The sequence below is a fragment of the Leopardus geoffroyi genome, chromosome A1, assembly GCF_018350155.1.
Source record: "Leopardus geoffroyi isolate Oge1 chromosome A1, O.geoffroyi_Oge1_pat1.0, whole genome shotgun sequence".
In the NCBI taxonomy this organism is placed as follows: domain Eukaryota; kingdom Metazoa; phylum Chordata; class Mammalia; order Carnivora; family Felidae; genus Leopardus; species Leopardus geoffroyi.
Genome location: NC_059326.1, coordinates 130,106,940 through 130,118,999, shown reverse-complemented (window position 1 = coordinate 130,118,999; position 12,060 = coordinate 130,106,940). Strand labels below are relative to the sequence as shown.

At 37.4% G+C, this 12,060-nt stretch overlaps 1 protein-coding gene across 2 annotated transcripts in view; it reads right to left on the bottom strand.

The window, feature by feature from the left end:
• Positions 1–364: 364 nt before the first annotated feature.
• Positions 365–12,060, bottom strand: part of IPO11 (importin 11) — a 197,946-nt gene continuing 186,250 nt past the window's right edge. For both annotated transcript variants that reach the window (XM_045494369.1, XM_045494363.1), the window contains one exon: positions 365–1,320. In XM_045494369.1, coding sequence (XP_045350325.1) covers positions 1,156–1,320 — 165 coding nt within the window. In that variant the 3' untranslated portion in view covers positions 365–1,155. The remainder of the gene's footprint in view (positions 1,321–12,060) is intronic.

Below are 12,060 nucleotides of genomic sequence, written 5' to 3'. Positions count from 1 at the left end.
TACATTTTGGGTTCCACAGCTTACAAAGGGGCAGGGGGCTTCCTGCAGTTACATATACTGTACCCAACTTTCTATAGAAAGATCAGACATTTCCCAACCTTGCTTTGAGTATTTCCTAAAAAATGCTTTAAAGGTTTCTTACAATAAATGGCAAGTGAAACGGTAAGGCTTTATTTTCTCCTTTTTCCCCTTTTTTGGTACTGCGTGTTGGAGGAATAAGGAAGGAAGACTTGTCCTAACAGTGTGGTGCCCCGGGGGATCCTAACTGTGCGGAGGCGCGCTGGACACACTACGGCCCTGACGGGAGCCCTGCGGTGGGTAAGGACCTTGGGACCCAGTAGGGCAGGTGGGGGGGGGGGGGGGGGCACAGAACGGCGTGTGTGGTGGCCGGCTGCTGTCGGCGCTCCGGGCCTCCGGGAGGAACAGAGGGGCAAGAGGTCTCCCCCGGGGCCGCAGTACCACAGGTTGCCTTCCGCGGGCCTTACGAGATGCATTTAAACACTAAAGGTAATTTCTGAAAATAAAACGAGGAAAAAAATCCCTTCACTAATTTTTGTATCCAATAACTAAAATGAAAATAAAAGCATTTGATAAAACACATTTTCTACGTCAGATGAAAGCAACTCCCTTGCAAGATAACCTTAGTAATATATATTTGCACTATTTATATGTTTTTGCCCTGTGCACACCCTTCTTTAATTGCATCATCTGAACAGCTTTGCCATTTTTCAAACTTGCAGTTTCATTAGCTTAAAAAAGGGATACAGCAGCCAAATTAATACTTCTGGTTGCAGAAAAACAGAGCAGACATTAACCTTCATCTTCTCAAGCGTTAAGAGCACATGATTAAAAGGTAATCAAACAGTGTCTTCTCTTAACAGAAAACTAAGCAGCTAGTGTCATCAAATCTATATCTAGTAAACACGGGGCCCCTCTTAAATATAAAATTAAATTCTTCTGAGGAATAGGTTTGTGATTTTAGTTGTGCGGGATTTACATTTATTCACTCATTTTGGTAGTAAAAATGTATGGTCTTCACTTCTTTATAGGCATACACGAGGGAGTTCATCCTCTCAGCAGGCTGGCACACACCAATGGCAGGCTGGGGTCCTTGGCTTGTTTCAGAAAGGGGAGGCAGCCACACGCCACTTGCTCTCAGAAGCCCTGCAAAAACTCCTGCAGCTGGGTGACGATCTCCGTGTCCACGGTCTCCATGAGGGACTGGAAGCCTTGCTCTCCCAGGAGCTCCTGCTGCGCCTTCAGCTTCTCGTAGATAAACTGCTGCAGCGACACTGTGTGCACCGGGTCCTTCAGAGCCAGCTATGGGACAGAGAGGGGCCACACTGCGTCAACGAGGCAAACACAACTCCCCCTTACACGGGACTACAAATCTCTGTAATCTCTTCCACAGCCGCACGACTGCTTCTGCCTCCCTTCTCACAAGAGATCCTCAAATAGTAACACTGTGCAAAAGTCTGCCGAAGGAAATTTCACTGTTTGTCTATCCTCGGTTCCCTAGGGCCTCTGAGCCTAAGTTGCCCGATTAGCCCAACTCTTCAACAGCTCAGGCTTCATCCATGTAAAGAATTGAAACCTGGTACAAAGTATTCTAGACAGAACATGCCGAAGAGCATTTCAACACAACTGTCCAGGGCTCCTCTGAGGAAGATAAGGTGCTACTGAGGCAGCTCAGGGAGGCCCTCGGGGCTGACAGAGGAAAGCGCCCTATCCTGGACGGCTCTGCTACTTACGTACACGCTTCTGGTAACAGAGAGAGAGAGAGAGAGAGAGACAGAGACAGAAATAATAAAGAAAAACATTTATAAAACCAAAACAAGTACATACCCCTCCTCTCCCACTGGGATATTTGGAAAACAAAAGAAATACAATTAAAAATAACCCATCATTCTACTTCCTAACAATAACAATCACAACAGAAAACACTGTGGCCTCCTTTGCTTTTCTGTGCAAGTGATCCACAAATACACAATATCACAATATATACAATTAGTGCTGCTCTTTGCATTTGTATATCACATGAAAATTCTACTCTAACACATTTTAAGAATTCTAAATCTATATATGTTATCATCTTTTTGGTTATAGGTGTGTTGAAATGATCATGGTATAGTTAAAATACAATTTTAACTAATTTTCCTGAATAACCTATCACAAGCACTGTTCCTCTACATATCAGATTACTTCCTTACGCCTTTTTCTATTTTAGAAGAATTACTAAAGGACACAGACGATTTTATAACTCCTGATACACATTATCAAGTTGTTTTTCCGACAGTTAGTACAAATGTAAAAGGTAGGAGAGTTTACAGCTTGTGACATTGTCTTTACCACTGGTATTAATTACCATTATTTAAATGCTTTATAATTTACGAAGTGAAAAATAATACACTCTACTTTAAGCTGTACATTTCTCTCATTATCAATAAAGGTGAACATCTGCAAGTAAAATACATGAATGTGTGTGCCCACTATGGCTGCACAGAAACTCTTGTCCTTCCTTACGGATATTCAATTTTAGGTAGATAAAACAGTTGAATCACATGTGCTGTTTGAGCAATTTAAAGAAATTTTAAAATAATGACCACAAATGGAAAATCTAACTGAGAGGCAGAGACACACATGGCATGAATTTGAAATGAGACCCCTTAGGTGACCATTCCAGAGCTACATGATAAATCCAAGGCAAGGATACATTCAGTATTCATTGCAGGTGAACAGGAGAAAAGAACTCTCAACACAAACCCCTGCCTTCACAAGCCTGAAGATATCACCGTACAAAAAGCACAGAAGTTGAAGACGAACATTTAAAAGTAAATGTTCTCTTAAGCAAAAAGCAGTAATGTTCGATATTATTTTCATTACTATGAAATAGATTTTTTGCTAAAGAGGATGTGCACTTTGTTGAAATATCATGAACTATCTGTAACTAAAACCATCTGCTACAATATGAGGGAAACAGAGCTGAGCTGGAAATTAATGTTCAAATAAGTTACCCCAACTACTGAAATGAGCTTAGAAGAGCCGTTTAAATGCTGTTTCAATCTGCTATAGAAAACTGCAAAGAGTTAACGTATCAAATCTCCACCCTTTAACTGTCAACTGACTAATAAAAAGGAAAACTACTCCCATACTAAATCCCACCAAGGCATCAGTATAGTATTTTTTAAAGTATATTGACCAGTCATGCAAAGATAAAAAAAACCATTAGTCTCTTTTGAAAGAAAAGTTGTTGAAGGGAGAAGGAAGGGAAAACAAAACACAAATGCACATCTTTAAAAAATCTTAAAACAACCACGACAACAACTATTTTCTTCAGTTAAAAATATCATGTTAGCAAATAAATGTGTATTTTGGCTTGTGGTAGATACTCATAAATCACAGCTATAAATACTTTCTTTTTTTGTTTTAATTTGTTTAAGGCTTATTTATTTTTGAGAGAGACAGAAGAGAGTATGAGCAGGGAAGGGGCAGAAAGAGAGGGGGACACAAAATCTGAAGCAGGCTCCAGGCTCCAAGCTGTCAGCACACAGCCAGATGAGGGGTTTGAACTCAAGAACCGCGACATCATGACCTGAGCCGAAGTCAGATGCTTAACTGACTGAGCCACCCAGGTGCCCCAATACTTTCTTTTGAATAAATTTTTTGAAATACATTAATAAAATGATTCTCTTGAGAAAAATCACTGCTGCATACCCACTAAAACTCCAGATATCATTTCTTTGAATGTTATAGTGCCATCAATAGAATTAAAAAACACTAAAGTCACTAATATCATTTTCACAACTGTTGCTTTTATACAGTATATACATATATACTATATAAATAATGCCCACATTACATAATAAACTCAATTATATGATCTAACGTGAAAAAATACAGAAAGCTTACATGTTTATCAGGTGGTATGCTCCTGAGAAAATAATTAGTTTTATAATGTAATAAGCAAATTATAATTAGGAAGATAACTCTGCTGTTGGAAAACCACACTGCAAAAGTAGATGTGAAGTAGACTTCTAATTCCAAAATAATAGAGTAAAATATTCTTCTAATTCTTTCAGCTAAGTACAACTAAAACTCCTGGACATTACGTGTGTGTGTGTCTGTGTGTGTAGAGACACCCAGAACTGAAGGAATGACACAGTACTGAGTCCCAGGCTTTCTTCTTGCATCATATACCCCAAATTTGGGCCTGAAGAAGCCAGCAACCTGGACATGGTAACAAACGTAGACCAAAAAAAGGCTCCAACAAAAAGCCTGCTCTCTACCCAAGGGACCACAAAGCCAGACAGAAAACTTTAGATGATAACTAGTTTATTTCACTCAGCCCAACACCAAGACTAAACTATGGCCCCACCTCTACTCACACCAGGCTGTTAAAAGGATTCGAACCACCCATCCCCCAATAGCGTGTGTGTGGCGACACTTGGGGAGCTTGAACTATCAGTTCCTCTCACGGGGAGAGGGGCCGGGTGGAGAACTTGGCTTTCTGCACTCACCTGACAGTAACAAAGTGGCACAGCCACTTCTGCCACAGCACTGTCAAAAGAAGGTGGCTAAAACAGAATTTGCAGTAAGATTCAGTCTAATAAAACCAAAAATATCCAGGTTTCAATAAAAAAAAAGTCATTCATAACTAAAGGAGGTATAAGAGGCAGAAGGGAAGTGGGTTTAATTATAAAAGGGCAAAATGAGGAGTCTTTGCAGCCACGGAAATGTTCCATATCCTGACTACTTTGGTTGTGATGTTATAGTTTTGCAAGATGTTATCACTGAGGGGTCATGGACAACAACACATCACAAACCAGAGTGAGCTTAGTATCTGGCAACGTCAGACACCAAGAATATATTGGGAGGCATGGAATTAATTTCCCGGAGGTGAAAGACCCAAACAGTTTGGTAATCCACATTCCCAAATTCAAACAAATTAATCACAGAAGAATCTTACAAATTGTTTATTTGTTTATTCTTCTTTGGAACACATCTAACAAGTGTGGTTATCTTTGCTCAGATGTACAAATATGAGAAGGTAAAAACCCTCTACAGAAAAAACAAAGCCAACAGTACTGAGGCCCAGCTGACAATACAGAAATACTGGGAGTAATGGGAAGAGACACAAAACTATTAAAAACGGACCCAGGTGAGACGCAATTTTTGGTACTGTGGACCACATCTTGCAACTAAGAGCATTAGTGGAAAACCAGCGATATCTCAATAAAACCTCAAGTTTTGTTAGCAATAATATACCAATGTTGGTTTCCTAACTTTGACAAATGCACTCCGATGCAAGATGCTGACATTACGGAAAAGGAGTGAGGGGCACATGAGAATGAAAGTCTGTACTTCCTCTGCTACTTTTCTGAAAACCTAAAACTCTTCCAAAATAAAAAGGGTGTCTGTCTTTATGCCAGTACCATACTGTTTTATTTACTTTGTGATAGATTTTGAAATCAGAAAGTGTGATGCCTCCAGCTTTATTCTTTTTCAAGACTGTTTTGGCCACTCAAGGTCTTTCATGGTTCCTATGAATTTTAGAATTGTGTTTTCTATTCCTGTAAGACATGCCATTGGAATTTTTGACAGAGTGCACAGACTCTGAAAATTGCCTTGCGTAGTATGGAAATCTTAATATCTAGTGTTCCAAACCATGAATATGAGTATCTACTTGTGTCCTTAATGTCTTTCATCAACATTTTGTAGTTTTCAAGGTACAAGTCTCTCACCTCCTTGAAGTGTATTATGTAAGCTCAATTATTGTATTTATGTTAAATTTATGCTCAGCTATTGTATTCTTTCTGATGCAGTTCTAAGTGGGATGTGTTTTCTTAAGTTCCTTTTCAGATCGTTCATTTAGTACAGAAAATACAACTGAAGTTTGCATACTGACTTTGTATCCTGCAACCTTACTTAATTTATTAGCTCCAGCAATTTTTTTTAAATAGGTCTTTAGTGTTTTCTATACATAAGATCACATCATCCGCAAAAAGGGACAGTTTTACTTCTACCTTAACATCTGGATTCTTTTTATTTCTTTTCATTGCCTAATTGCTCTGTCTAGGATTTCAGGTACCATGTTGGGTATACAGAGCAATAGACAGAACAGGAAGTTCAGAAATAATTCCACACATATATAGTCAACTGATCTTCAACAAGGGCACCCAAAAGTAAACAGTGATGAAAGGACAGTCTCTTCAACAAATGGTGTTGAGAAAAGTGGATATCCAAATGAAAAAGAATGAAATCCTTCTCTTTCACCACACAAAAAATCAACTCAAAATGAGTGAGACTTAAACATAAGACCTCGGACTCCTAGGAAAAAAAGCGACAATTTCGGGAAAAGCTTCGTGCCACCGGGCATAACAATGATTTCAAAAATATGACACTAAACGCACAGGCAACAAAAGGAAAACTGACAAGAGAGACTACAATAAACAAGTTTTATAATATATTTAAAAAGAGGTACTAAAAGGGGTGCCTGGGTGGCTCAGTCAGTTAAGCATTTGACTTCAGCTCAGGTCATGATCTCATGGTTCGTGGGTTTGAGCCCCGCATCGGGCTCTGTGCTGACAGCTCAGAGCCTGGAGCCTGCTTCGGATTCTGTGTCTCCCTCTCTCTCTGACCCTCCCCTGCTCACACTCTGTCTGTCTCTCTCTCAAAAAACAAAACAAAAAAAAAAAAAACCTTAAAAAAAATAAAAAATACAAATAAAATTAAAAAAGAGGTACTAAGAAGCTAAAAAAGTACATCCCTCTGTGGCCATCTGGTACGAGGACAACCTGCTCTGGATGTCTCAATTAACTTACCCAAGTGTTGAATTATAGAGCATCTAAATAGCAAGGCTGGCAAGTTCATTTCTGAAATGAGGAAAAAATGATGTCCCTAGGCTGTGAGTGACATTCAAGGTTGATTTTTCTGAAGTTAATGACAACAGGAGAACTGGCATACAGACTTCCAAATTCCTGGTTTTGTTCTCTTTCCATTACATCCATATGCCTAACCACTCTCTCACCCTCCAAGGAAGGACATAATATTTAAACATTTCCATTAAAATGGTTAAGATAAAATTAGAACCCTTATAATAGATTTGTGATATTAGAAGATAATTACCCAGAATTCCTGACTCCAAGACAATGCCAAATAAATTAAGTGCTAATATTCTGACTCACTTCAAAAGTCCATATATTGGATTTTAATAAGCAAGTAGTTTGGTATTCCTTGACTTTGAAATTATTACTTTAAGAAAGAATGGTTCTGTATGAACTGTGTATCAGATTCCTCTGTTGGTAATTATAGCTTTCTGACGTTTGTTTCAAACCATAAGGTGGTTAGTCTTCAGAGTTGGTACAAGATTTTAGCTCCTGTGGTGCCACTTACCAGAATGTCCATTTCTTATTCTTTGAGATTTTGATTCCTTGAAACGAAAAAACATTTCACTGCATTAATCAGCAATTTCACCCAGCAGGAATCTGACAGCTGAATCCTTTCTTTTTCTTAGGTCATGTGGCCTTTCATATTATTGTTCAGTTTATAAGCCTCCATAGACCCACGATAATTTTTTGGAAATTATTTACTGTAAAGTTATTTCGGTTGGAATTTTGCTGGAGAGAAAAAGTTTCCTACCCTAGAAAATTACAGAAGATTTTTGTAAGAATAGTGATATACTTTCCATGAAACCTGGTAGATTATGTATAACCACCCTAGCAACGCAACAGAACAAAAATCTTAAAGGAAAATTTGCCTATGACAATGTATTTAACCCTGTGGTCTTCAAATGTTCTTAGTTCGATTGAAATATCTTTGGTTTGAAATTCCCTTCTTTGACCTCTGTTTCATATAGGGAATTGTCAATTTCTGAAATACATCTACATCTAAATTTTTAGAATCTGTTGGATATAAACTCTCCTAACCAGTGGCTTACCAAGGAGTTTGAGTGCTGTAGATGCCAACCAGAGCCCATCTCATCAATAAGGCTCAACAATGCAAATTCAGTCACTAATTAAACCCAGTGTGCAATCCAAATTCCAAGGCAGCGAGTGAGATTTTATCATCCCTGCTATAGCTGTCCATCGAGGAATTTAGACTACAATTTCTATTTGACGAACCTGTAAATAAAGGAGCTATTTTACATTGCTATGTCTAGAATGACTGAAACCCAGACGTCATGAGATAAAAGTAACAATGCATACATACATGTCTCAGGGACAAAAATGCAATTGCAATTTAGCAATTAGCTTATTACCGAGGTTTTCTGATATAATTATTTTTTCTCTCCATCAGTCCCAGACCATTACTAATTGGGTATTTTTACTCTAGTTTCAGTCTTATTTTGGTTATGCCTTCCAAGGTGCTTTAAATCTACAAAGTAAGCGTGAGCAAAACACACAATTTAATCAATGAGCCAAAGTAAATATGCCAAGCCCAGATATGAGCAACAGAACATCTTATTTCTTCACATTTGTTTCCGTAGGGAATGTTCCTCATCAGAGTGATTAAACAGCAATCAAAATATTCTATCTACATTTACTAAACTCCAACCGCAAACAGGGCATGTACTAGGCACAGACTAAACCTTTTATGTACATTTTTTTGTTAGTTTATGTTGAGAGAAAGAGAAAGTATGTGTGCAAGCGGGGGAGGGGCAAAGAGAGAGAGAGGGAGAGAGAGAATCTGAAGTAGGCTCTGCACTTTCAACCCCCAGTGCGGGGCTCGACCCCATGAAGCCTGAGATCATGACCTCGGCCAAAATCAAGAGTTGGATCCTTAAATGACTAAGCCAGCCAGGTGCCCCTTTACATAAGATTGTTTCATTTAAAACTCAAAATAAGAAATTCTAAAGAGAAAAGGAAACCCACAGCAATATAACTAAATATGTTTACAGAGTGTTCTTCACCCTTAGCAGCATACTGGAAACCATTTGTAGAATATTAAAAAATGCTGATGTCTAAGTCCCACTTCTAGAGATTCTGATGTAACTGGTTTCAGGCACTTGAATTTTTAAAAGCTCGTAAGAATCTGATACATATTTGAGTGAGGAAGAGTGCTAAAGAAAAATTTGGAAAAAACGATTTTAAGGACTAAGATTTCAAGTAAACCCAACAAAAATCTCTATAGATATCTTCATATTCATTAAAATAAATGTAAGTAAGACTCAATAAAATACATGACACTTAAAAACTCTTCGACTGGTACTTCCAAGACCTACAGACTTGATTCCCATAGACCACCACCTACTTCTACATGCTCTTCAGGGCTTTCTTTCTCCTTTGGTTTCAAGGAGACATTTTTGGGTTCCTTTTGCTTTAGCGTATGCAAAACAGAGAATGTCAGGATCCTTTTTTTTTTTTTTTAAACTGTCTGACTCCTTCACCATCCAAAAGTTTAATGCTCTTTTGAGCCTTACTTTTGACTCTAGAATTCCAACGGATTCCCCAAATCACACGGCATATAAAATCCACACTATAAGGATTTGGACTTTGCCTGCTTTTCCTAACTGGTTTGCTAGTAACAGCAACATACATTTACATGTTTATCATTTAATTGGTTACCTTGTTAAACTCTCTTCATAGCTGGTTTGTTGATTTTCCTGGACTTTTCTGGCATAAACATTCATTTAAATGACTAATGACTTGCCTTTTCTTTGCCAATACTTAATACCTACACTCACTCAAATACACCCTTGCTTGTTCTTCTCACTACATCGGCTAAAAATTCTATGTGACAGACTATCACCAAAAATTTTTATCCTGCTTCCTAGGTACCCAGATAGACCACAACTCCCAGTCAACAGAATGTGAACAAAAAAGATGTGTCATAACCCATTCTTTTTCTCTCCAACTAGACAGAAGAATCATCAATATATCTGGGTCATCCCTGAATGACTCTGTGAATTACACACCCACTCATAATCTTTTTTTTGTACTTCCCCTGAGTAGAAAAAAAAAACAACAAAACTATTATATTGAGATTCCAGGGGTCTGTTCTAGAAGGTGGCACTCTCATTTAGATCATTCTCAACAGTGGTATGTTTGTGCTTAGCTTCAAACAGTCATTTAAAACATCACGTTAAAGTCATATTTTTTTTAGGGATCCCTGGGTGGCTCAGTCCATTCAGCATCTGACTCTTGGTTTGGCTCAGGTCATGATCTCACGTTTTGGGAGTTTGGGCCTGCTTGGGATTCTCTCTCTCCCTCTCTCTGCCCTTCCACTTGCTCTCTTTTGCTCTTTCTCAAAATAAATAAACATTAAAAAATTGTTTTTAAAGAGTCCTATTACTCTATTCCTAATTCAGTAAAAGTTTTTACAGGAATAAATGGTGAATTTAATGCTGGGTTAAATTTGCTAATGGTAACTTACTTCTCTGCATCTATCTTCATAAATACAAAAACTTACTATTTTCTTTTTTCTGTTTATTATTTCCTGACAGTTCCCGCAGTTTTCTAAGTTCTATCTTTTCCTTAAAATGTGATAGCCCAAAAATAAGAAAAAAAGGACTGAAGGAAAAATGGGGAGAAAGAAAAAGGAAAAAGGGGAGAGGAGAGAGAGAAAGAAGACAAGCTGCTGATGAAAGGATGCCATTAGCAATATTAAATGCATTACACTACACATTTTTTTTCATTAATAGTACATTCCAGTAAAACCATTTAGAAAACGAGCAAATAAGAAACACTGTTAATGGAAAATTTTTTGCTTGTTTTTAGAAAAATGGGGAACCCATTTAAAACTTTTCTTCCATGATTTTTAATTGCTAATTTTTTTGGCAATTATATTTTATGAAAAACTTGTCAATTCTGACAAGATTTTCCACTGACTAGCCAGGAAGTGCATGTATAATCCCTGAAGTTATACGTGACTTTTTACCTAATATTTTATATTTATGTTCACCCCTCCCACATACCTCTTTATTCATATTTCATGAACATTTTAAAAAGGCATATTCTATTTATAGGGTAGAATTTTTATTTACAGGTACTAAATTAAGCTTACTGGTAGTATTGTTCAGTTCTGTCATTATATACCCAGTAGGAGACCATCTTAGGTTCAACTAAACCTAGAGATCACAAGACCACCACTGGCTATCCTTAGCACCAGTTTACTCAGAAGGCCAGAGGGATGATAAGATACCACAAAATGGTAATGTGTAGGAGAATAAGTTTTGCACCAATAAAAAAGTTATGACCATAGGTGTGTTTTTAGAATCCTATAAAAATATGCTGCCTTTTGAAATGAACCTTTACCTATTTTATAAAAACATTTCTCCTGTAAACCAATCATAGCAATAAATTAAGGACTATCTTCTTGGAGTTATCTCTAACATTAAAAAAGATCAATTCTAATATATAACTAAATTAATAAATTCTATAGAAACAATAGAAATAAATAATAAATAAATAGAAACATGTCCTCCTTCCGTTCATGTTATCATCAAAGTAAAAATGATTGTATAACGAAGTGTAACAGAATGTTTAGGGGTGTGTGATCAGTATTCCAAAATTAGGAAACAGCAGCCTCCTAGACATATCTAAATGTGTTAGTCCTCAGCACTGCCTTTGATTCTACTTCCTTTCCAGAAATGTCATCAATACTCATGTTTGCCCGTTCTGTGAGACAACAGACTATAAAACCAAACATATTCCATAATACATTGAGCCAATTATATGTAGTTTCCAGGTGATCCAGAAAATGGAAAGAGGACAAAGAGAAATAGGAAAAACCAGATGAGATTTCTAGTTAACAATTTAAATGTCACCTTGGATTAAGTTTTCTGAGTATCACTTATTTTTGCCTACACTGTTATTAAAGGTATTGAGAGATGCGAACATCACAAGTATAAGCCAACCTAACACAGGACACACCTGCTTCCTTATGTCTCCTTATTGTTCCAACTGCCTATTTGGTTCCAAGAAGTGAGATCACTGAACACATCTTAGGAGAATCTCAAGTCTTTTGATAAAATGCTTCACAAGATCAAGCTATCAAATGAAAGGTTAAAAAGTTAAGTGCTATAAATAAGAAATGCTAAGAGGGAACCTGTAAAGGCAATAA